General features: G+C 41.3%; 1 protein-coding gene across 1 annotated transcript; it reads left to right on the top strand.

Moving 5' to 3' along the window:
• Positions 1-1,988: 1,988 nt before the first annotated feature.
• On the top strand, positions 1,989-27,142 carry fam167aa (family with sequence similarity 167 member Aa). The gene is made up of 3 exons (XM_043682496.2): positions 1,989-2,289; positions 13,147-13,540; positions 20,774-27,142. Exons 2-3 carry the CDS (start codon positions 13,175-13,177, stop codon positions 21,035-21,037), a joined length of 630 nt encoding a protein of 209 aa, XP_043538431.2. The 5' UTR covers positions 1,989-2,289; positions 13,147-13,174; the 3' UTR covers positions 21,038-27,142.
• Positions 27,143-27,386: the final 244 nt, after the last annotated feature.

Below are 27,386 nucleotides of genomic sequence, written 5' to 3'. Positions count from 1 at the left end.
ACAGCCTTCTGTAGCGATGAATTCCATAGGATTCACCACTCTCTGGCTGAAGATTCTCCTCATCTCCATTCTAATGGGTCTTCCCTTTATGCTAAGGCTGTGCCCTCGGGCCCTAATCTCTCCTGCTAATGGAAATATCTTCCTAACATTCGCTCTATCCAGGTCTTTTGGTATTCTATACATTTCAATTAGATTCCTCCTTATCCTTCTAAACTCTGTTGAGTACCAATCCAGAGTCCTCAAACATTCCTCATATGTTAAGACTTTCATTCCTGGGATCATTCTCATCACCCTCCTCTGAATCCACTCCAGGGCCAGTACATTCTTCCTGAGATGTGGGGCCGAAAATTGCTGGCAATATCGAATGTCTTCCATTCATGAAAAAAAATCAAGTGTCAATGTGTGGTTCAATAATGTGCAAAACACACTCCATTTATTTTAATTGGGTAAATGTTCTGTCCAATAAATTATCAAGCAACTGGGTTTGATTCCCATTCTATGTTAGTTGATGTCAGGTAGGCAACAATGTTACCATTTAAGATAGCTTCAGTACAAGTGGATTAGGAAAGAAGAAAATCAACTATATAATAAAAGCATGGAACTGCAGATGTTGGAGATCTGAAATAAAACAAAAAGTGCTGCAGAATCCCAGCAGGTTTGGCAGCACCTGTGGATAGGTACACAAAGTTAACATTTTGTGTTGGATATGAGTCTTCTTCAGAGCAGAGAGGGGTAAATTATAAGCAATGTGGTCTCCTTGCATGTGACAAGATAGGAGGATAAATCAATAACTTATTTTATTACAAAAGAGCAAGAAAGAAACTGATGGAATTGTTAACTGCACCACACCATTATTAAACCATACAAATCTGAAAACTTTTGGTTTCTTAAGCAGGTAAAATATATGGAATTTTTTTACACCTTGTCAACCTGTTAATACAACAGTTGGACATGAAAACCAACCTTAGTCTAGTCTTGGGCTGACCCTTGCCAAAACAAAAGCATATTTGAAAATGTCAGATAAGAACAGTATCTGTGCTAAGTCTTTATGGTGTATTAGGCTGCGGGAGTTCATTCGCTGGGCTTGTATGTGAAGATTGATTAGTTAGGTGAAAAATCAGAGTGGTTACCAGCATCAAGCAAAATCAGACATTAGGAAAAGTGGGGAAACTAGCAAGAAAGAAGTACACAGAATCATATTCTATGTGAGACTGAACAATGTTCATGTTATACATGTTGAATGACAAAACATCCCATGACCCTTCACTGTTGAAAGTTGGATCCAAGCAAGAGTAAAAATGGCCCTCACTTGGTTACATTCTTACATTTCTCAATGTTAGAACAGGGGAGGACATGAGAGCTCTAGGAGGCTGTTAAATCATATACAGGAGTAAGTTTGAAGGAGAGTTTCAATATCAATTTAATTGAATTGAATGAGTTTTATTGTTACATGAGGGAGTTTGATGATAGAGAGATCAGGAGTCTAAAAGATGCATAGTTCCAACACTGATGGTGCAGCAGTAAGAGAGGGAGAGTGTGGTCAGTCAAAAGAGTGAGTGGTTCTGGAAAAACTTGAGGAGGTTCTGAAGGAGGAGCAGTGGGGCTGTCGATGGCTTATAAAATGAGGTCAAGAAGTTTTTAAAAATGTGCCCAGGGATGGAGAATTGGCAAAGAACAGGTTAATTAGGTGGCAGGAGTTTGTGTGGAATAGAACATATTAGCATGGTTTAATAATGGTGTAGTGCACATTTGTAAAGTAAAAATATGAGCCTTTAGGAAATTTTAAGAGTTAAATTAGGAAGATTTAATTAGGAACACTTCAAACAGCTGACAATCCATGAGAGGGTTTTACAGTTAAAGTTTTGAACAATATTTTACAAATACTTGGCGCGTTGTAGGAATACCTCTTTCTGCAGACAGTTTCAGTGAACAGACTGGCGTGTAAATAAATCGGTAGCATGAGGACCCAACCAGACAACTGCTGTTGCATTCCCTGACAGTGGCAGAGAGTAGAGAAGGCACAGATAGGAGTCTGCACCAGTCACAAGGAGCAGGGAGGAACTGGCTGCAAAATATCTTTTACGGTCTCCTAGCAACATTCCTGACGCAGAAATCCCAGCTTTTCTTCCACCCCCCAGAACGTGCGACTTGCATTCTGATAAAGCCACGGTGCTGACTGCCGGTGAATGGTGGGCTGAGCTCAGTGCAGAAACCTGCAGCATGGATAACTGGAGCACAACTGATCGGCAGCATGCGATAATTCATCGGTTCGTATCTCGGTAAATACAGGTGAGCAGAACTTCTAATCCGTGCTATGTGAATAGAGGTTTACGTTTGGTTGAATTTACTGGTTCATCAAAACAGGCGTCCCATTGTAAGGGAAAAGTGGATTTGTTTTCTGACTGTTTTTGCACCTACTTGAACGAATGATGTCGTCTGTTAGAGAGGGTGAAACGAAATGGATTGGCGGGGTAGCATTTAACCCATTAAACATCCTTCCCGGAATATGCGTCTGATTTTTTGAGTGCGCCATTTAGACGAACCACGAAGGATTCCCCTCTTTGGAGTATTTATTACAATGATAAGGATATGAACTAGTCAATTAAAGATCCACCAGTCTTAATAACTCCGAATTGTCTAATATTCAAAATATGCTTTATATTTAAAGTACAAATGTATAGTCTGTAAAGAAGCAGAATCTGAAAAAAAACACTTTAGATTCAAAATAGGAAACTAGTTATCTTGAGATATTTGAGGAGTACACCAATCAGACAGCCCTCTTGTAGATTTAGACCAGAATATTCTGTTCCTTGGGATTGGAGCGCTATGAATCCACATAATGGTTACAATACGGAAGGAAGCCACATATCCCGCGGAGTTCTGTACCAATTTTCTGCAAGAATAACTCAGCCAGTCCCATCCCTCCATTGTTACATGTAGCCCTGCAAGAATGTTCACTACAGGCTCTTATCAAATTCCCTTTTGAAAGTCACAGTTGAATCTGCTTCCACCACCCTGTGAAAGTGCATTAATCTCTCACTGGGTAGTTTTTCCTTACACCACCCTTGATATTTTTGTCATTCGCCTTAAAACGATATCCCTAGCTTCTTGACCTTCTGCCAGTGAGAATGTGTGCTCTCTAATCTGTCCAGATTCCTCATGATCTTGAATACCTATAGCAAATCTCTCATCTTTCTTAAGATAACAACCCCAGCTTTCCCAATCCATTCATGTCTTGAAACTGAAGTTTCTCATATCAGGAATAATTCTTGTAAATTTCTGTGCCTTAGATCCGAAGTTCTAGAACTGGGCACAGTTAAAGCCAAACCAGTATTCCATCAAGTTTCATAATAACTTGCTTGCTTTTATGCTCTCTGCTTAATTTATAAAGCCCAGGATCATGTGTGCCTTTTAACCACTTTTCAATCTGGCCAGTCTCCTTAAAAGCACTCGTAGCAAAAGGTGTTGCTGTTTCAGTATCCACTGAATTCTGCCCTTTATTTTGTATTGCCTTTCCTCATTCTTTATATTAAAATTTGTCATTGCAAATTTCACTATGTTAATCTGCTGAATTTCTGCCCAATTCACCATGCTTTCTCTGTCCTCTTGAAGACTATCACTATCCTTCTCACCATTCACAATATTTCCAGTGACTAGTGGTAGTCAACACTTTCATGTAGCTATTTCTCCAAATGTTCAGGCGAACTTCAGGCAGCTCCAGTCAGAAACAGACAGAAACCTCATTCATAAATGCTAGTGAGACATTAAGTCCTCCAACACCAATGAGCAGCACAGCAGATGGGTGGCATAGTGGCTTAGTGGTTAGCACTGCTACCTCATAGCACCAGGGACCTGGCTTCAACTGCAGCCTTAGGTGACTGTATGAAGTTTGCAATTTCTCCCCATGTTTGTGTGGGTTTCCTCCCACAGTCCAAAAATGTGCAGATTGGGTGAATTGGCCAAGAGAAATGCAGGGTTACAGGAATGGGGTGGTGGGTCTGGGTGAAATGCTGTTCTCAGAGTTGGTGTGGACTCAGGTCAAGTGGCTTGTTTCTTGTTTCCACACTGTAGGGATTCTATGATTTTACTAATGTCTCATCCAGCCTCAGTACTCCTGCTCAAACATGCGGTGGAAGTCTCAACTGATAATTTTCCGAAAATTAGAGGGAGTCTCAGCTGCAGTCAAGTAAGACTGGGTACATGTTTCCAATTTTTTATGAATTTCGCATCTTGAAGACTTCCAACCTTAATATTTTTAGTACTGTAGGTTCTATACATAAAGTACCTGCAACTCTAAGTGCTGCTTCTTTTCCTTATTGAAGCCTGTGCTGCTGTCCTTTCAGAAATTGGTGAAAATCTTCACTTTCAGTCATTATACATTAACCCACCCAATTGTCTACCACTAGATCAGCAAACTACCTACTAGGGAGCACAAACAAAAACAGAAATTGCCGAAAAAGCTCAGCGGGTCTGGCAGCACCTATAAAGAGAAATCAGAGTTAATTTTTCGAGTCCAGTGATTCTTTCTCAGAACTGGGGAGGATATTTTTGGCTGGCAGCTCACCAACAGCTTTATAACAAAATAAACAAACTAAAATGGGTTGGGATTCACAATGATACTCATCATTCAATACCCTGATCACCTCTGGCCTTGACCATCCCATACTCTAGCCATCCTATGTCATGACCACTCTTTGACATGACCACATCCTACCCTGACCAGCTTCTTTCCTGACCATCCCATGTTCTGATCAACCCATGCCATGACACTCCCTGCCCTGATCAACTCCTTTCCGATGCAATAAAGTTAAAATTTCACTTCTGTCTTCTAATAATTATCTCTCACTGTAATAAAAACTCTAAATTCCCCTCCAGTTTCTATTGATAATTCTGACATTGGAAATCCAAGCACCATTGTTCCTAATGTAAATGCTGGGGTCCACTGTAAGAAGTCTCTAGATCAGGATGTGCTACTCCATTTTAAGTATTGCACTGCACGTTAAGAGTGCCATTTGGATGGATCTCAGCTGCCTTACTAATGACATAAAGGTTATTGCAGTGGAGACTTGCTTGTTGAAAGAACTCCAGCATCAAGCTTATTGCTTTAGCCATCATTTCCACCATTCCTTGAAGTGTTCTGTCTGCAAAGCTTGGGTCATGTGCCAGGTCCCGATCACTGGATGGGCCGTATTTCTGCTACTCAAGAGAGCATGACACTTCCTTTTACCTGACAACACGGCAAGCAGATCTCAACCTGACCAGGGAAATTCCCAGCCTGTAAAGCTGACCTCCTCTTGCTTGATTTGGAGATGCCGGTATTGGACTGGGGTGTACAAAGTTAAAAATCTCACAACACCAGGTTACAGTCCAACAGGTTTAATTGGAAGCACACTAGCCTCCGGAGCGACACTTCTTCATCAGGTGATAGTGGAGGGGCTCAATCCTAACACAGAATTTATAGCAAAAATTTACAGTGTGATGTAACTGAAATTATACATTGAAACATTGATTATCTGTTAAGCCTTTCATCTGTTAGAATACAGTGATAATTTCACTTCTTTCATGTGTAAATCACAAAACTTTTTTTTAAAAAGTTGCATTCTCGGGTTAGCTGTTAACAATGGTGATAGCTAGACAATATGTTGAAGATATTGTTTAGCTATCACCATTGTTAACAGCTAACCGAAGAATGCAACTTTTTTAAAAAAAGGTTTTGTGATTTACAAATGAAAGAAGTGAAACTATCACTGTATTCTAACAGATGAAAGGCTTAACAGACAATCAATGTTTCAATGTATAATTTCAGTTACATCACACTGTAAATTTTTGCTATAAATTCTGTGTTAGGATTGAGCCCTCCACTATCACCTGATGAAGGAGTGTTGCTCCGAAAGCTAGTGTGCTTCCAATTAAACCTGTTGGACAATAACCTGATGTTGTGTGATTTTTAACTCCTTTGCTTGTTCCATTGACACTGGTGATCATGATTTAGCAGACACAGGTTTTTTCCCAAAGCAAGGCCTTGTAAAAATTGGCTGCACAGGTCAGGATTTGGTGTGCCCACATTTCTAGGCCTTCTGTACATTCCCACCTGACTATAGCCAGTAAATGTAAGAACTGACAGGGTTTTTCAGAGCTTACTTTGTTACCAAATCACAAATATTTTCTTTACCCTTTCAGAATGTCTTCAGAGCTACGGTCTCTCATTTGTGGCATTTTACTCAGTTATTTGCAGTATGTTTTCCTTGCCTCTCACATCATTCCTGTAATGAAGTGCCTAGAACTTACAGAATACTTCAAAAGTGGCCCAGTCAAAGTTTTGTATAATTCAGAAGTCTAATTTTCCATTATATTCAGTGTTACTTTAAAATTCATAATCCAATCTGTCTTCTTGTGCACATCCATAACAAATGTCTATGCTTTTTCCATCATCCTGAATCGATATATTCCATTATTTTAATAAGAATCTGACAATTTAGAATGTTCTTCCATTTACTGTTATTTTCACATGAACAACATTTATAGCTTTGTGTGATGGCCTTGTGGAGCATTGGTCAGCATTCCTGCTTCTGAACCAGAAACTCCGGGTTCAGATCTTGTCCATTACTTAATGGCCGAGAGAGGTGTGTCCATAATGAAGCTAAACAGGTTGAATATTAATCTGCAAATCCTTCCAACACAGACAGTAGGAGTTGAAAAGATTCCAGGTCACCCATCTGATGGAAAGAATCTTGGACGCTCCATCATGCATGTTGCCACAGCACTCCGAGTGAACTGTAATATGCCACTGCCATATCACAGTTTTCTGTATTGAACTGCATATGCCATCCACCTGTCCAACAAATTAATCTATTTAAGTATTCTGTATTGTTACTCATTGTTTTTCTTGCCTTCAGTTTAGTATTACTTGCAAATTTTAATATCATTCTTCTTTGTGCCTATATTTGAATAATTTATATAAATGAAAACCAGATGAGATACCAGTGTACCTAAATTGGATGAACTGAAAAATTATCCTTTTAGCTTTTTTTTAAAATCTTTATTCTCTGAAGCCTGTTCTGCTCATTTCCATTTGGCTATATATTTTAATATGTGTTTGACTGTCAAAGCAAGCTGATTTGTAGCACAAAGTTCTCTGAAAGTGGATATATTAACCATTACACTGTATTTCATTTTGTGATTTCATCCAATAATGGTCATGATAAATAAAATTAACCAAAGAACTGCAGAAATCAGACAATACAACTCTGAGTCTATGATTCTTAGTATAATTCGTGGCAAAACTCAGCAGTTCTGGCAGAATGTGTGGAGAGAAAGTAGAAAGTGATCCTTCTTCATTGACAAGCAAGAATGATATTCAGTCATGGGAGGCAGTGCAGAAAAGAATTGCAGAACTAATCTCTGATATCAAATGACTGAACTGTGAGGAAAGGTTGAAATATATTGGGATTTTCAGCAGGAAAGGAATTGTCCTTTCAAAGAACATTTAATAGGGGAACACAGAAAGCAAATCAAGAATTTGCTTTAAATCACATTGCAAGAGAAAAACAGTGGGTCACAAGTTAAAGTGAGTAAATTTAGGATCCATATCCAGAAATTCTTCTTTACAGAAATCGTGACCAAGGTAAGGAGTGTACTGGCAGATCAGTGGAGGTCGAAATCCTCAGAAGTCTGCTTTTAAGTGCTGTAATATACAACCACCTTTGAAGAATGCCAAATGCATGGGCAAGGGTTATTTCCATCAAGTACTTGCAAGGGCATGATAGCAGCAGCTTTCCTGGCCAAATGTTTAGCTCTCTTGAAGATCAGCATGGCTAAAGAATTTTATCAAACTGTAACCTCTCCTAAAAACATGCTTGGGACCAAGTGATTTCTGGATTTCAGAATGTTCTGTATTACAGAGTGACTTTGGAGTATCTAACCACAAGTGTATGAACTGCAAACACTATAGATATACAAAACTGCGATAAAATATAAAGCAGTAATACAATTTGTTTTACTAATCCAAATGCTGTATCTTCCATATTTCTTCTCCCAAAATAATACACCAAAATAATGCAAATACTATTGAGGTGATGCATGAGTTCAAAATATAAAACCCAAGAAACAAGAGCAAGAATGGACTGTTTGATTTGTCAAGGCTTCTCCACCATTCAATAAGATCATGGCTGATGTGATTATAGTCCTAACTCCACTTTCCTATCTGTTCCCTCAAAACACTCAATCCCCTTTTTCGACTATAATCTGAATAATTCAGTCCTGAACATGCTGAATGACTCTACAGCACACTGGAGAAAAGAGTTCCAAACAGTCAAAGAAGAAGAAGAAATGCCTCATTTCTACCTTAAATGGGATACTCCTCATTTTGAGGAGTGCCCCCTAGTTCTAAATTCCCTCCATGAAAGGAAACATTCTCTTAACATCAAAGCAATGGAAAAAGGGGAGGAAAGTTTCACCAAGTGGACTACTCCTTTGCAGGACTAGCATGGTCTGAGTGGCCTCCTAGCTGTAACCATTCTGTGTTTCTAAGAAGCTCAGCCACAGTAGTTGAATCCACAACTTCATTCAATGCACTGATTCAGCAGCTCAGAAGTGTTCCTGCCAACCAGACAAATGTTCTTTCTTGTTATTATCAACAGGAAAGAAAGCTAATTAAGAACTAGCATATCCAGACTACATAAGAGAAGACTTGAAAGGTGATCAGATTGGCCTAGAGGATCCAGATCTAACTTTTATGGGAGGAGGCAGGCTGTGTACAAATGTGCAGCAATGATATCAAAAGGGATTGTTAACTTAATCAAACATTAGTCTGAATTGAATGATACTCACCGAAGGCCACAGTCAGGACATTCTCAGCTTTGAGTTTCACTGGACATTGTAGGGACGAGGGGCTGCCTGCCTGCCACTTTAATAGAAATTCAATTTTAGGCAGAAACATTGAAAATAAATGGAGTGAAATCTTCCCAGCTGCAGCATGGGCAATGGTGAGAAAGTTAGGAGAATCACATGAAGTGCTTCTTGGCATTACGAGCCAGGAGTCCCATTTTCCAACCAAGCAGCAAGATGACTTCCTCTGTGATAAATGGTAAAAAGCTTATTAACATGCATTAACATCCTCATTATTAAGTCATCTCCCCTCACTCTTATGCATTTTTCCATTTTCATGCCCATCAGATAGACAGTGACAATTCCCGACATGAAAGTCAGAACGATAACCTGGTGACTGCAAATTGCTACTTGCCCCTTCAGGTTTTCAGTTAGGACACGAAGCACCAATGTCTTTAGGGCATACTCCATGGATGGTGACCATGTATCCCCTGCCCATCCACACCTACACGTTTCTCTGACAAAGCAGGTTCCCAGTTTCCTTCTGTCCCATATGTCTGAGGCAGTTGACAGGAATCGTGCAGAATAGCTGTAGATGGCTATTGCAGCGCACATACAGCTGAGTTTAAGGATGGCACTGATGCCAGGAAACCTGGAAGGTGCTGGCCATGGCCTGTGATGAGTGAGACGCCACAGAGGCATGACGGACAGGTGATGAAGACTTGAGAAGATAATGTGAGAAAACTCTCAGAGAGAAACTCTCTTTGAAACTCATCATAATTGACAATTAGCTGATTTCTGGTAAACTTCAGCCCAGAATTTTTTTCCTTTCCGGAACAGTCTCCAGCAATACTTGTTAAGGGGAGGCAATCGTCTGATCGTATTATTGCTAGGCTATTAATCCAGAACCTTAGCTAACGTTCTGAGGATCCAAGTTTAAATCCCACCACAACAGATGGTCAAATTTGAATTCTTTTTTTTAAATGTCTGAAATTAAGAATCTACTGATGACCATGAAACCATTGCCAATCGTAAGGAAAAAAAATCCATCTGGCTCACTACTGTGCATCAGGGAATGAAACCTAGCATGACATGTGATGCTCAACTGCCCTCTGAAATGGCCTAGCAAGACACTCATTTGTATTAATAGGGTGTCAGTAAAGAAATGAAAATGGCTTACTGCCTGGCCTGATCTAGGCACTGGCATTAACGATAGCAGAAACAGCCCTGTCAACCCTGCAAAGCCCTCCTTCCTAACATCTGGGAGCTAGTGCCAAAATTGGAAGAGCTATCTCACAGACTAGTCAAGTAACAGCCTGTCATAGTCATATTCACAGAAACGTATCTTACAGACAAGGTCCCAGACACCATCATCACTATCTCTGGATGTGTCTTGTCTCACTAATAGGGCAGATCCACTCAAGGTGGCGTCATAGGTAGTTTCCTAGTGGTCCTAAACATTGACTCCAGACACCATGAAGTCTCATGCTATTAGGTTAAATAAAGGCAAGGAACGATCCTGCTAATTACCATGTACCGTCCTCCCTCCGCTGATAAAAACGGATGGCCACCAGTACTGTTCCAGAATGTACTGGTGTCCATTCTGTCCACCACCAACAGTAGTTCAGTAGCTGACCACGTTGGTCAGGTCATAAAGGACATAGCTGGTGGACTGGGTCTGTAGCATGTGCTGATGGAAAAACATACTTGACTTCATCCTCACCAATCTGCCGGCTGCAGATGTATCTGTCCATGACAGTATTGGTCAGAGTGACCATTGCACAGTCATTATGCAGAAAAAATCCCACCTTCACATTGAAAATAACCTCCATTGCATAGTGTAGCACTATCACTATTGTAAATGAGGCAGACTTCGAACAGATCTAGCAACTCAAGACTGGGTGTCTATGAGGTGCTGTGGGTCATCAGTAGCAGCAGAAACATACTTCAGCACAATCTGCAACCTCATGGCCTGTCAAATCCCCCTCTCAACCATTAACACTAATCCAGGAGATCAACCCTGATCCAATGGAGAATGCAGGAGAGTATGCCATGAGCAGCACCAGGCATACCTAAAGATGAGGTATCAACCTGGTGAAACTACTAATTAGGATACTTGCATATCAGCACATACAAAACTAAGCAATCACACAACCAACAGATCAGATGTAAGCCCTGCAGTCCTGCCACATTCTTTTGTGAACGGTAATGGATAATTAAACAACTTTCTGAAGAAGGAGGCTGCACAAATATCCCCATCCTCACTAATGGAAGAGCCCAACATATCAGTGCAAAAGATAAAGTTGAAGCCTCCTCCAGTGATGCTCAGCATCCCCAGATGCCAGTTTTCAGCCAAGCCAACGTTCCACGAGTGATTTAAGAAAACTTGTTGGTGGACCATTAAACAACCAGTAGAACTGACAACATTGTACATATTGCATTCTCTGCCCACTTGTATATTTAAATCATAATCAGTTTCTGACATCCAGCAGAGTACTCTATTTTCTTATTCAAGCAGCTGCAAACCTGCTTGAAGCAAGACAATTAAGAAGCTATTTAAAGGATTGTCTGAAAATTGAATCTACAGGGGAAATGGGTTTACAAAGTGCCAACTGTGTTTTCTCCACCAGTCATTTACTTTTCAAATGAAAAGTAGCAGCTAGCTGTTGAAAATCCCTGACCTCTGAACCGTGGTGCTGACAGATAAGGTGGCAATTAACAAAGAACAAACTGCCTGTCAGAAGCAGGGCATCACATACATCTCATTCTGTGTGATCTGCTGTCTTATATTTGGTGAAGCCAGAGATTCAACATCATGATAACAATTAATGCAGTGAATGCAGTGTATTCTGGTTTGGTGGTGGTGATGGTGGGGGGCTCTCTTTAGTCTCTGTTTTGTACCAATCACTTAAGCTGAGAACAATATCTACACAGCACAATGCAATACATGTCAACTGTTTTGAGGCAGACAGTTTATCGCAGTCATTTTTAGTGGCCATGAATTCCACTTTTCATATTCCAATTTTCTTCAGTAGTTTTCATTTGCAGTCAGTGCAATATAGGTGGCAATCCTTGATGGTGATAAAAACAGTTTCCAGCAATCTTTATTGGATTGTGGAATTCTCCCAATCAGCTATAGTAGCTTCAGTTAGAGCCGTAAACAGGGTTTCCAGCCGTCCCCTGCCAAATTTCTAGTGGCTGAATGGAAGAGTCCACAAGTAAATTCATGATGTTCCTCAATGTCCACAGTGTGATTTTTATATATCTTTGTTGTAACTGCACTGGTACTTCCCAGCAGAAATGCTGTATCATAACTAATGACTTTGTGTTTATTAATTGTATAGCTAGATCCAGTATTATTGTAACATCGGAAACCAAAGAAGGTTAATAAAAGGGCTTTGAATTTGATAACATGTATTTACACTAACTATATTCTATTGTGCAATAATATCTGAATATTGACTCATTTGAGAGTTCATCATTACGTTGGGCAATCAACCAGCAATTTCAGTGTTCACTTGGAAATGTGCCGTGTGGAGAAGCACACAGCCTTACAGTGGGGCACTAAAAAATGCCAGGGGAAGTAACGCTTTGTCATTTGTATAGTTTCTTTTCACTCTGCTTCAATTGATATCAGGATTTTTATCAGAACTTTTAGAAATCTATATTTAAAGAAATTGGCAAAAATATTAAGGTATCATTGTAAAAAGGAGGTTATTATAGTTCGTAGCTAGGGCGGCACGGTGGCTCAGTGGTTAGCACTGCTGCCTCATAGCGCCAGGGACCCGGGTTCATTTCCTGCCTTGGGCAACTGTCTGTGTGGAGTTTGCACATTCTGCGCGGGTTTCCTCCCACAGTCTAAAGATATGCAGGTTAGGTAAATTGGCCATGCTAAATTGCCCGTAGTGTTAGGTGTAGGGGAATGGGTCTGGGTGGGTTGTTCTTCGAACGGTCGGTGTGAGCTTGGTGGGCTGAAAGGCTGTTTCCACACTGTAGGGAAGCTAATCTAAATAAGACAGAACTGCGAATGCTAGAAATCTGAAACAAAAAGTGCAGGAGAAACTCAGCAGTGTGGAGAGAAACTAGAGTTGACACTTTGAGACCAGTAACCCTTCTTCAGATGTAGTTACTTTACTTCAGAATAAAATGTTGCATTATAAAGAAAATAAAATGTTGCCACTAAAACAAACTCATAATTAAATCTTGTTTCTTCAAGTAATAATACATGTATTGAAAATTCTTTTCAATTATAGGAGTTTGAAAATTTTCTAAACACAGCTCATCAGAATAGGATTTCAGAGAATCTGTTCTCTCTTACAGAAATCAGCTATAGTTTAACAAAGACACAATGGCTACGCAGTCTGTGCCGAAACTTGAAGTAAAGCTTTTTGAAGATGGACAGGACAACCCAGACAGTCAGAATGATGACCATCTGAGGAGTCTGAAAGCACTTACTCAAAAACTGAGGCTTGAAACCAGAAGACCTTCCTATTTAGAATGGAAAGCCAAACTTGAAGGGAAAGACTGGAAAAGCACAAAGCTGGAGGACCAAGGGCTCATAATGACAAAGAAGCCCGGTGAGGAGCCCAGTAACTTCAAGAAAGCACAAAGACAGTTCAGTGGGAGTTCTGTCAGCGATGGCAACTTGACTCCAGGAAAATTTAGTGGCTTTGAGAATATGGACGAAGCACTGAGCTGGCTCCGGAAGGAATTGGTAAGTTCAAACATGTTCTGTTTCCTTCTTAAGCTTAAAAAGACATTCTTCCCTTTTCTGGTTCTCCTAAGGAACATTGCAGCAAAGTGGGTAATACTAAGATGAACTGCTGTAATTATTTTTGCCCTGGTTTTACTTCAGTTCAGTTTACCTCAGCTTTAAATGTTACTTCAATAATCTAATTACCGACTTGCCTGAAGTATTATGCTAGTGTCTCAAAGCTGCTATTCATCAGTCCCTATTTTTGCCAAAAAACTGATTGACACGTACACAGGGCTCAATAAATTTCACAGTAAAATATTTGCATCAGTGCATCATAAAAAGGATTATTTATCAGAAAATCACTGCTTACACACACCAACACAGCAGCTAATTTGCATTGAAAGAACACCCACATTTGCAGCACGGTGGCTCAGTGGTTAGCACTGCTGCCTCACAGCACCAGGGTCCCAGATTCGATTCCAGCCTCGGGCGACTGTCTGTGTGGAGTTTGCATATTCTCCCCGTGTCTGCGTGGGTTTCCTCCGGGTGCTCCGGTTTCCTCCCACAGTCCACAGATGTGCAGGTCAGGTGAATTGGCCGTGCTAAATTGCCCGTAGTGCTAGGTGCATTAGTCAGAGGGAAATAGGTCTGGGCTGATTACTCTTCCAAGGGTCGGTGTGGACTGGTTTGGCCATAGGGTCTGTTTCCACACTGCAGGTAGTCTAATTTAATCTAAACTTGCTGAGCAGTGGCCATTCATTTCAAAGCAAATGCCAAAATGGTGATGTAAATTCAAACATATCAATGGGTAGTGAAATATAAAATAAGGCTGTGTTCACGAACATCTGCATGCACGGCTTCAATTACGTGAGATGGAATACTCCATAAATGAGTTCAGCTCTAACAATGCTAAAGAAGCTTGACACCATCCAGAAATAATACAGTCTGCTTGATTGGCACCACATCCACGAATAACCATTCCCTCCACTTCTGATACATAGTAGCAGCAGTGCACCATTGATAAGATGCAGTGCAGAAATTCACCAAGACTCCTTTGACAGCACCTTCCAAACCCAAGACCACTGCCATCTTGAAGGGTAAGGGCAGCAGACACATGGGGGCACCACAAGCCACTCACCATCCTGACTTGAAAATATAACCCAGTTTTTTCAGTGTCACTGGATCAAAAGCCTGGAACTCCTTCCTTAATGGCATTATGGGCGTACCACTGCCCACCCTCTTGAAGATAGAGTGCTACTCACCCTGGACCAAACCCCTGGCCCCTATTACACTGTTCCCACCCATGCTTTCCCATGTCACCCCTTTGCAAATCTTGCTGCCCCCTCCCCCCACAGTGGTACTGCTACCCTGCCGACCCTGAAGCCTCAGTCCCCAAGATTGACCTGCCACACTGTCCAGGTAAAAATGAGGACTGCAGATGCTGGAAACTTGAGTCTGTATTAGAGTGGTGCTGGAAGAGGTCAGGCAGCATCCAAGGAGTAGGAAAATCGACGTTTCGGGCCAAAGCCCTTCATCAGGAATAGAGGCAGGAAAATCGACGTTTCAGGCAAAAGCCCTTCCATCAGGAATAGAGGGTCTATTCCTGATGAAGAGCTTTTGCCCGAAACATCAATTTTCCTGCTCCTTGGATGCTGGCTGGTGTGCTTTTCCAGCACCACTCTAATCCTGCCACACTGTCCTATAGCAGAGGCCACACGCCCCACCTCCTTTAAGTTTCTATGGACAGATCCAACAGACTGACTATGGCCCACTCCTTTGAGTGACAGAATTAGACATCCACGGGCAAGGTGTGCCCAGAATCCTGATTGTTGCACATATTTTCCCTCAACATGTTAGCCCAACCTACGAACATGTTGCTACAAAGCCAAAGGACTCACCCACCTCCCAGACTGCAGAGAGACAACTGCTGACCAATAAACACTGACCAGATTCCTAACCATGGCCAATTCCCTAGGCTGGTATCCGTGTCTATTCTTGACTTAATGTGCCAGAAACTCCCGTCTCCATGTAATTCAGTAAGGACCAGTCCTCTAAGATTTTGAAACATGGCTATCTACTTGCAGCATGTTTGCTGCATAACCTCTGGTACATGACACAGGTCTGAGATTAATGTAGCAAAGTACTATACAGCAAGATGTGCAGCCCCCTAGGCTGAGAATTGCTCAGTAGCAAAGCAGGCTGCTTGTTTTTGTGACTGCACTAATTGGCACAAGGCAAGGCAGAGATGGCATGAGCAACATTCCCCTAAACTGTGCAGCTTCTCAGCCACTTGGAGATTTTTTACACATCAATCTGTGCATTGGCATCCAGATCTAGAAGCTGCTGTTGCGTATGTCCTCAGGATTCTATGCATTAACATGAAAATTAGAGGAAATGTATGCTATGAGCATGCATGTGGATGCTAAGTGAGTGAGGGCTAAGATGCAGTCTGATCCAGTCTGCAAGCTGGTGCCTATCTGTGCATGCAAAGTGTCAATGGCGTTCGATGTCAGTTGCTGATGAGCCCTACAGTTCAAGTCTGTGTATCCAGAGCATACTGCCAATGGGTATTACAAGTGGCAGTGTGATGCTCTTCAAAGGGTCGGTGTAGATATGATGGACCAAATGGCTTCCACACTGTAGGGATTCTATGATTCTATGACTGGCGGTCAGGCCTCCTCCACTCAGTAATAGAGTGGTGGAAGAATGCCCTTCAAGACATGCTGAGACTGCAAGTAAGCCTACAAAGATTGAAGATGGGCACCGAATCAAGATAAGTTCCACACATTTTTGGTAGGGAGGAAATAAGGTGCCCCAGAGATGGGTGGGGTTGGCAGGGAGTATTGGAGTCAAGAGTGCAGTGCTGGAAAAGCACAACAGGTCAGGCAGCATCTGAGGAACAGGAAAATCGACATTTTGGGCAAAAGCTCTTCATCAGGAATTCCTGATGAAGGGCCTTTGTCCAAAACGTCGATTTTCCTGCTGCTCAGATACTGCCTGACCTGCTGTGCTTTTCCAGCACCACGTTCTTGACTCTAATCTCCAGCATCTGCAGTACCCACTTTTGCCTGGCAAGGGGTATTAACTGAGGGAGCATGTTTTATAAGGGAGGCACAAATAGTCAAAACTTTGGGTTGGATGGATATGCGGTGAGTGCATTTCTTAAAGGGTTGCCCTCAATATGCACAAGGCCTCTACAAAAGGATAAAAAATGGCATTCTCACTTGTATCCATTTCTCATGGTTTTATGGCAGTGGACGTCTTAAGTGGACAATAGCTGACCATGTAAGGACCTCATTAGACCTAAGGGCAAGAAAACTAATGGATACCTTACCCATTCCTAGTATTCTTTGGTGGGCAGAAAGTGGTGATGTACCAGTATGATATATTTTACAAGCCTCCTTTCCCTCACACCCTGAAAATACACACATCGGCTGGGACTATAAAATCCAGCCCGTACATTTTCGCAACATTATTAATGCAAACATTTAGTCATATTGATTTGTGTCCACCAATTAAAACTGATGTGAATTTGCTTTCTATTAAATTGATGCCAAATATTCATAACAATTATAATTCAGCTACATTTCAACCAATCATTTTTTAATCATTCAGCAGATGTCCTTGCTGTTGGCTGGCCCATTATCTATTGCCCAGCCCTAATCACTCTTGAAAAGGTAATGATGAGTTGCCTCCTTGAACCATTGCAGTACATTTGATGTTATGTGTGCTATTGCCAGGAGGAGGGGTGTGGGTGGGTAGACTTTCAGGACTTTGACCCAGCGACACAAAAGGAACAGCAATATATTTCAAGTCAGGATGTTGAGAGCTTGGAAGGGACCTTGCAGATGATGATAGTCTCATGTATGTGCTGCTCTTATCTTTCAAAATTGTAGTGGTCTTGTGTTTGGAAAGTGCTTTCTAAAAAGCCTTGGTGATTTCTACACTGCGTCTTTTAAATGGTGCACACCGCTGCTAGTTTGTTTCGATCATGGAGGAAATATATGTATTGGGGCTTTGGGGATTCAGGAGGCGTGTTACTTGCTACAGGATCCCTAGCAACTGACCTGCTCTTTTAGCCATAGTGCTAGATTTATATGGATAGTCAATTTCTGGTCAATGGTAACCCCCAGGATGTTGATAGTGGAGGATTCAATGATGGTATCATCATGGCGAAGTGGTTAGATTACTCATTTTGGAGATAGTCATTGCCTGGCACTTGCGTGGTATGAATGTTACTTAGCAGTTGTCAGCCCAAGCCTGATATTGTCCAGGTCTTGAAGTGCTGGAACATGGATTGCTTCAGTGTCTGAGGAGTTATAAATGGTGCTCCACATTATGCAGCCATCATAGAATCCCTCCACTTTTACGTTAAGATGGAGGGAAGGTCATTTTTGAAGCAGCTGAAGACGGCTGGGCCGAAGGACTCTACTCTGAGGAACTCTGGGTGAGTTGTCCTGCAGAAACTTCCATATCCGCCACAGATTCACCTGTACCTCCACACATATCATCTATTGCATCCTTTGCACCCGATGTGGCCTCCTCTATATTGGGGTTGTGGAGCGTTTCAGGGAACACCTCTGGGACACCCGGACCAACCAACCCAACCACCCTGTAGCTCAACATTTCAATTCCCCCTCCCACTCCACCAAGGATATGCAGGTCTTTGGACTCCTCCATCGTCAGACCACAGCGAAACGACGGTTGGAGGAAGAACGCCTCATCTTCCGGCTAGGAACCCTCCAACCACAAGGGCTGAACTCGGATTTCACCAGTTTCCTCATTTCCCCTCCCCCCAGCCTGTCTCAGTCAAATCCATCAAATTCAGCACCGCCTTCCTAACCTGCAATCTTCTTCCCGACCTCTCCGCCCCCACCCCAGTCTGACCTATCACCCTCACCTTGACCTCTTTCCACCTATCACATTTCCGACGCCCCTCCCCCAAGTCCCTCCTCCCTATCTTTTATCTTAGCCTGCTGGACCAACTTTCCTCATTCCTGAAGAAGGGCTAATGCCCGAAACGTCGATTCTCCTGTTCCCTAGATGCTGCCTGACCTGCTGCGCTTTTCCAGCAACACATTTCCATCTCTGATCTCCAGCATCTGCAGACCTCACTTTGTCCTGCAGATGAGATGATTCATTTCCAACAAACATAACCTGAAAAAAAATCTTGAAGGTTCTCAAGTCCTGAAGACAAAAGGCATCATCAGTCGATGATCAGTGACATTGGGATAATTTAATGAATTTGAATATGGGCAAGGAAAATAGACTGCAAACTGTTTGGAAACAATGAGGGCATGGAGTGAGAGTTCAATCATTCCAAAAAGGAGTAAGTTTATTCAGATGAGTGAATACTGGTATTTGGTTCCACATATTGATGATTTAATCAATAGAAGGATTGACAGTTAGTGTTTGGCCTTACTGTTCAATTACACTGCCCATCTTTAAAAATCACACAACACCAGGTTATAGTCCAACAGGTTTATGGTGGTGGTGGAGGACGCAATTGCAAGACACAGAATTTATAGCAAAAGTTTACAGTGTGATGTAACTGAAATTATACATTGAAAAATACCTTGATTGTCTGTTGAGTCTTTCATCTGTTGAATACCATGATAGTTTCACTTCTTTCATATGTAAATCACAAAACCTTTTTTTTTAAAGTTGCATTCTCAGGTTAACTGTAACAACTGGTGTTAGCCAGACAATATGTTGAAGGTGTTAGCCCCGTGTGTTCTCTGTCTGTGTCATAATGTTTAGACTGATTCTAATCTAAAAAGTGAGTTAACAGAGTCTTACATGGATTCATGCAGTTTTTGAGCAAAGTACAATGTAACTGCAGGTACAAATTCACCCCACAAACATATATGTGTGCATATGGATTTGTGTGTGTGTGTATCTGTCTGTCTGGGTTGGGGGTTTGTGAGTGTGAGAGAGAGTGTGTATGTGACTGTAGAATGTCTAAGTCTGTGAGGGGTGCATGTGTGAGTGTGGGAATGTGTGTGTGTGTCTGAGGTGGGGAGTTGTGAGTGTCTGTGAGAGAGAGTGTATATGTGTGTGCGTGAGTGTAGAGTGGTCTAAGTCTGTGAGAGGATGCACGTGTGAGTGTGTGTGCCTGTAAGGGTGTGTGTGAGTGTATGTGTGCGTGTCCAGGTGTATATGTGTGTGTGTGTGTATATATAGTGCAATGGTGGTCACCTGTAGTGTGACATGAACCCAAGGTCCCGGTTGAGGCCCTCCCTATTGGTACGGAACTTAGCTATCAGCCTCTACTTGGCCACTGTTTGCTGCTGCCTGTCCCGAAGTCCGCCTTGGAGGATGGTCACCCAAAGGACCGAGGTTGAATGTCCTGGACCACTGAAGTGTTCCCCAACTGGGAGGGAACCCTCCTGTCTGTTGATTGTTGTGCGGTGCCCATTCATCCGTTGCCATAGCCTTTGCTCGGTTTCCCCAATGTACCATGCCTCAGGGCATCCTTGCCTGCAACGTATAAGATAGACAATGTTGGCTGAGTCACATGAGTACCTGCCATGTACATGGTGGGAGGTGTCCCCACGTGTAATGGTGGTATCCATGTCCACACTCTGACACGTCTTGCAGCGCCTACTGTGAAGGGGGTTGTATGGAGTTTTGTGATTTACATATGAAAGAAGTGAAACTATCATGGTATTCAAACAGATGAAAGACTCAACAACCAATCAAGGTATTTTTCAATGTATAATTTCAGTTACATCACACTGTAAACTTTTGCTATAAATTCTGTATCTTACAATTGTGTCCTCCACAACCACCTGATGAAGGTGCGTCGCTCCGAAAGTAGTGCTTCCAATTAAACCTGTACTATAACCTGGTGTTGTTTGATTTTTAAACTTTGCACACCCCAGTCCAACACTGGCATTTCCAAATCATGACTGCCCATCTTCAGTTTGCTAAGGGTAAGTAGCGCACAAAGCCCATTCCCATTTGAGAATGTAATCTGCCAGAGGTAAAATAGTGAATTTTAAATGACCCCAAACCCAAACATATTTTTCTAAATATACTTGCTTATGGCATGGATTTTATCAAGCATGGAAGGCCCTTTCAGCTCATCTGATTTATTCCTGTCAACAGTTCAGGCATAACTCAAGATAGTGGCCCAATATTCAATGCTTCTGCTAAGAACAGCAGTTGAGAAAATGTGCCGATTTATTGAACTCATGTGACTCTGTTTTTGCTGCTTGTACTGATCCACAGGGTTTATTTTTAAACCAGACAGAAATGCGTCTGCAAGACCAGCAGCTGGCAAGACAACTGATGCGTCTTCGTAGTGACATCAACAAGTTGAAGATTGAACAGACCTGCCACCTTCACCAACGAATGCTTAATGATGTCACCTATGAACTGGAGGAGAGGGATGAACTGTCGGATTTGTTTTGTGACTTCCCAGTAACCAATGCCTTCACTCTATCAGCACCTCTCAAACTTATCGGCGTTACTAAAATGAACATTAATTCCAGGAGATTTTCTTTATGTTAAAAATACTGAAAGCACTGTGCACTTCAGATTGTCAGCAGTTTCTCTTTGGAGATGACTACAGTAAGCCTCAGAAGTACAGAGAAAGTAATCTGAATTATTTCTTTTCTATGCTTTTGTTGCCTGTTTTTTGCAATTTTGTTTTTTCCTTTTTCTTCTCCCAGCCTTTTCTGAGCGCAACTGTTGCTGCTGTATCGGACCATGTGTAATGGAAACACTCCAAATAGGGTAACTGCAGGCTATTTGACCACAAAGTCCGATCTCCTCCAATATACGAGTAAAGGCTCTCATCATTAGAGATGAGAAGCGTGAAACCTGAGAAGACTTTTCCACCTTTCTTTTCCAGAAATCCCGCAATCAATTGTGTCACCACAGCCAGGTTCCAGTGATAAAATATCTGACCTTCTTTGTAATCAGGAGAGAAGGACCTTCAAACAATGCAGTACAGTAAGTTCTGCTATAACACGTGTTTCCTCAACGCGAATTGGCTTGAACGTGGTTGAAGATTTTAGAACAGTTATTTGTAGAACAGGAACTTTCCTTATCTATATTGCTGTAATGTGATTCTGGTCCCATAACGTAAATGGGACAGCTGTTGTGTGAAAAAAAGCAAATTACTGCGGATGCTGGAATCTGAAACAAAAAGAGAAAATGCTGGAAAATCTCAGCAGGTCTGGCAGCATCTGTAAGGAGAGAAAAGAGCTGACTTTTCGAGTCTAACTGACTCTTTGTCAAAGCTCTTGTGTGATTTTCTTAAAACACAAGAACAGAATATATTATATCAGAATCGACTGTATTACAATATTCATGGAAAAAAATGTAAACAGTTGGTAATTCCAGCTGGTGTTTGTAAGTTTCTTGAAGGGTGTAATTTACAACTCTAGTATTGATAGAAACAGACAGTTATGGATTGGCTGCTCATTATACAGCCTGCCAAATTTTCCAATCTGGTGAAGGCTACAGGAAGAATAATTAAGCACAAGCACCAGTTTCCCTCATTGGGCCTATAGCAAGCCAAAGCATACATGGCCAGAATGCCTGTAAATAGAACCACTGGGTTATCATGGCCCATCATTGATTTATAATTTTAACTAATACTGGGGTAGTGCCCCTAAGAGCTGTAAAAAATGCCTTGTGACACCATTCTTGCAGTCTCTGCAAAAATCATTCTCCTCTTTACCCAGACCTAACCTGAGTTGGATTGCAAGCTCTGTTAGTGTACAAATTGGGATCCAATAATGTTCACATGATTCAATTTTGTTACTGGAGTATACAGTTAGAAAGCTGGAATTTTCAGAGCATTGTTCATGTCTAGAAGCAAATAATTTGCGTGCTCCTCAGATGTCCCTAACTAAAATCTGAAAACGACAAACATACCTTGAAATGAGACTAGGTCCCATAAAAAGATTAATTAGTCAAATCTCTGAGAGACACTGCAGTAAAAATTCAAGTTAGATATTTGTAATCAAATATTTAACAAATCCAATGCACTATAGTAATTTATAAAAGGAAAGCAGTTAGATTAATTCACTTGATGAGCATGATCCTGACAGTTGTGAAACAAAGGGAGTTAAAACACCAATGCATTGTAGTGTGCAATATAGTGAGATGCAATTTTATAAAATGAAGAATCCTAAATTGGGCGGCACGGTGACTCAGTGGTAAGCACTACTACCTCACAGCACCAGGGTCCCAAGTTTGACTCCAGCCTCAGGCAGCTGTCTGTGTGGAGTTTGCACATTTCCTCTGTGTCTGCGTGGATTTTCTCTGGATGCTCTGGTTTCCTCCCACAATCCAAAGATGTGCAGGCTAGTGAATTGGCCATGCTAAATTGCCCATAGTGCTAGGTGCATTAGAGGGAAATGGGTCTGGGTGGGTTACTCTTCGGAGGGTCGGTGTGGACTGGTTGGGCCGAAGGGCTTGTTTCCGCACTGTAGGTAATCTAATCTAAAATCTAAATTTTAGTCAAGATTTCAGTAATAGATTGCCAGCCATTGCCAAGGAATCACTAAGATCCTGTTGTCATAATCTCCTAAATAACAAGAAACAGACAAGCATTAACCAAGACCCAGGAAAGGTTTGCTCGCCTGCATTTGTCACCTGAAGAATGGGATATGATGTGTTAAAAAACCAACAAAGTAAAGGTAAGAAAGACAAAGCAGTGAACAAGAAATGTAAAGAAAGCTAATAAAATTAATCACTGATTTGATGCACATTTGTCTCAACTTGTGAAGGTATTTCAATGCAAAGAAAGTCAAGATCTCTTGCGGACTTCACAACAGTGTTTAAATTGATTCATTAAAGTTAATTAAATTAACAGGGCGATAATTTTGCTGGGAAACAGCTCCTTGAACCGTAAAGGCAAATAATAGGATGCAAATTAAGGAAATACCTCCTTTGTCATGGTAGAACAGAAAGCCTGAGTAATCATTCACAGAGAATTATTGCATAAGCCAAAATGGAGCAGTAATTGTATGCAGAATTTTGGCTGTTTGTAGTACAGCTAGTGCAGAAGGGTGAGTATTCTGCAACTGCTGGTGGAAGATCTAGGCCATTATTTTAAGTTCCCATAAAACTTCAGTTTCCATTCTTTTCCTAGCTTTTCTCTGTCTTCTGAAAACAGTGATTTATGTTGGAGAATGGTTCCCATGGGATTAGTAACCATTCAGTTCATTTTAGCTGGCTACTCTTTATGAGCCAAAGCAGAGTATTTGTTCAATCAAGCCTAATGCCCATACAAAACTTCTGGCAGAGTTAAAGTTCACTGGAAACTAATTAATAAACTGTAATGTTCCTAACCTGTATGGTTCAGTACCCAAACCATTGAGCCTCAGGAGAAAAATTAACCTGAAATGTCATATTTTTCTCTCATGATTAGTATTCAATTCTTGATCTAGTTTTATACTGCAGATAAAAATGGACGTAGACAGTCATGCAAGATCAAGCTTGATGGGGGGAAACTGATTGCAGCCTTATTTGTTACTGACTGACAAAAGGAAGCAAGAGTGAACAAGGTCCGAATGGATATACCCTTCTCTGTATGACAAATGCCTTCTGTATATAAGTGTTCCAAGTGTTTTATTTAGATTTACATGGATAAAAAGTGAATATTTAACAGAATGTCCTTGGAAAATTAGCATAGGTAATGCTAAATTAACACATAATTAAGAAATGTTTGATAGAAAGAAGTGCATCTGAGTAACAAACATCATGTAGCCAACCATACCATAACATCCTGATACAATACACTGCTGGCTATGGGTAAATGCTGTTATGACATTGATGTTTGGCAGTGGCATTTCATGTCAGATTGTATTTGTTTCAAGTTCAGAAAGTCAATGACCAGCAGCAATACCTTGCTTTTTTTTTGGTTCTTTGATGCCATTAGTAATTATTTGGATTCACACCAAAAATAGCATTATACTCTGACATGGTTCCCACTGAAGAATCAAAGGTCATTTCCTTTTCTCATTTTAAATTGATCAGTTATTTTTTAATGTCAACTTCCATTGAATAAAAACAAATTCCACCTCATCAGTAGCTTTAACTTTGTTGTGCCATCATTGAAACTAATAAAATCTATTAGAGGAAACCAAAGTCAATTTGAATTTTTCCTGATTCTGATCAAAGGTGGTTGGAATTTCCATAACTACAGGAAGAGAGAAATTCTGCTTGGATAAGTTCTGGAGTGTTGAGGCCTTCACTAGGCTCAGAGTGAAAACTATGCTTTGTCTCAGCAGATTTTGAGTTCTGGTAGACCACATAATTCCTTGGTTAACCCAAAACATTACCAGGCAGCCTTAAAGTACTGATACTAATGCAGTGAACAGAGTCATCATCCATATCCCCCAAATCTGACTTTATTGGATATTTCATACGTGATGGAAATTTGTGGATCCAGGCCCTGAACTAAATTCCAAACTCCCACAGGTTTTATCTTAGAACTACGGTTTCACCCTCATTATCTCAATCTGTTAAATTGTAGTTTTCTCCAGAAAGCGAGTTTTCTTGCACTTCAGTCCTGATGAGTACAAGGTACAAAAATTTGACTTCAAGTCTTATGAGCAATGTTTGTGCTGTCAAAATTATGCAAGATTCATGAGCATTTTTCTTTAGTACTGTAAATTATGTTACAACTAACTGTGTATGGCAGAACTGATGTCAAATAAGGATAAGGTTCCATCCATAGAGTCATAGAGATGTACAGCATGTAAACAGACCCTTCGGTCCAACCCATCCATGCCGACCAAATATCCCAACCCAAATCTAGTCCCACCTGCCAGCATCCGGCCCATATCCCTCCAAACGCTTCCTATTCATATACCCATCCAAATGCCTCTTAAATGTTGCAATGTACCAGCCTCCACCACTGTTAAACAAAAGTTGACACCAAAGAGGACATTAGGAGGAGAGATGAGAAACTCGATCCAAAAAACAGACTTCTGTGCAACAAGCCATTCCTGCCTGCACTACTGTTCAAACAAACATCATTACATGGGAACACCACCATCAGCAAGTTTCCCTCCAAGCTACTTACGATTTGAGTTGGAAATATATCAGTTTCTTCACTGTCACTGAATCAAAATTCTGGAATTCCCTCTAAAGGCATTGTCGGTCTACTTACAACAAATGGACAGTAGCAGTTCAATAACTGCCTTCAAGTGCAATTCGATGGGTAATAATTGCTGGCCAGCCAGTGAAGCCCACATTCCATGAATCAATAATAAAGTTTATTGTGTTGTGACAATCTCCTGCTTTTCCACCATTCCCTTGCGTACTATTCCTACCCAAAACTTTAAGGTAGAGTCACAAGGGTCAGTCTAGAATTGAGACCCCTATGTTTCTGGCCCTGAAGGAGCTGACAGCATCCCCCATTCACTCAGTTGGTCTAGAGTCCTCACCAGTCCTACCTCCAGGTTCCTGCTAGAGCTGACAGTCTACCCCACCAATCCTTGCTGGAGTCAACACCTCTGCCTGACCCAGTTCTGCTGGCTGTGACAAATCCCCAGCCCTGCTAAAGCCACTGTTCTGACTGAACCTGATCCTGCTGAACTCAGCATACTGCTAACAGCACTGATTCCTGACACAATTCAACTCCTCTATGGCACACTCAGCACCTTATCTACCCACCACCCTACCCTCCCCACCCACTTGCCACGCTGTCCACCTGGCACACTACCCTTTAATCTACCCACATAGTACCCTATCCGCTCAGCTTCTCTGACACTGTGAAGGTGACTCTGGGATTTTTAACTCTTGAAGTACAGCAGTAAGTATTGTGAAAAGAAACATGTCTTGTCCTATAACGTTACTTCAGCACTGAGTGGATTTGTCCCTGATATTTCCAACTGATGCATTCAGGACAGGCTTTCCTTGGAATCTTGCTGAAAAAAATCATCGACTGATAACTGGATAATTTTACAGATTATTATTGTTGGTCAAATCTGATCCCACAGTAATTGGTATTTTGAGCCAAGAGAAGTCGCCAGTACTTCCAGCACCTTCTGTCTTTATTTCAGACTTTCAGCATCTGCAGTAGTTTGCTTTTATTTAACTGGGGAACTTATTAATCATACCAGCACCAAGTGTCAGACAAGCAGCCTGACACAGTTGATATTGAAACAGTAGAGGGATCGAAAGAGGTGGCAGAGAGTTGAGCTGCGTGTAACTCATTAAAAGTGCTTTGTAAATACACCTTGTTGCTGTGGTAGCTGGTATTAGTTGCTAAGGCTCAGGAGCAGGAACACAGATGTGTTTCTTTCTTTCCCCATTTGTCTCAGTTATATATTGTTTTTGATAACTGAGTGATGGGTGAACTTAATTGTCTGTTGTTAAGATTAAAAATATAAAAGGTGGTTGTTATTTTTAAGTAGAACTTTAAATCCATGCAATTCCCAACTGTGGTATTAAAGCCACCACCTAAACATCTGTCACGGAACGGATAGTACCCTTGGATTGTACTTTGGAAACCATTACTTTCAGGATGGGAGTGAAAAAGAAAATATCTCCGTGGGATTGCTTTCTTTATGATGATGACCAAAATAATTGTCAGTATTTATACCATTAATTTTATCTTTGGATTGGGTTTAGCAAACGTTTTGTAGCTGTATCATCCTGTTTTGAACTTCTTTGCAATCAGGATCTATAACCAGCAGATTTTTTAGGTTAGATTGCCTACAGTATGGAAACAGGCCCTTTGGCCCAAACATGTCCATATTGTCTCTCTGAAGAGCAACCCACCCAGACTCATTCCCCTACTGTGACTAATGCAATGGGACAATTTAGCATAGCCAATTCACCTGGCCTGCACATCTTTTAGATTGTGGGAGGAAACCCACACAGACATGGGGAG

Source organism: Chiloscyllium plagiosum, unplaced genomic scaffold (assembly GCF_037043375.1).
Source record: "Chiloscyllium plagiosum isolate Xiang-an unplaced genomic scaffold, Cpla_swu_hap1 HiC_scaffold_3, whole genome shotgun sequence".
NCBI classification, from domain to species: domain Eukaryota; kingdom Metazoa; phylum Chordata; class Chondrichthyes; order Orectolobiformes; family Hemiscylliidae; genus Chiloscyllium; species Chiloscyllium plagiosum.
This window is presented reverse-complemented; position numbering and strand designations above follow the sequence as displayed.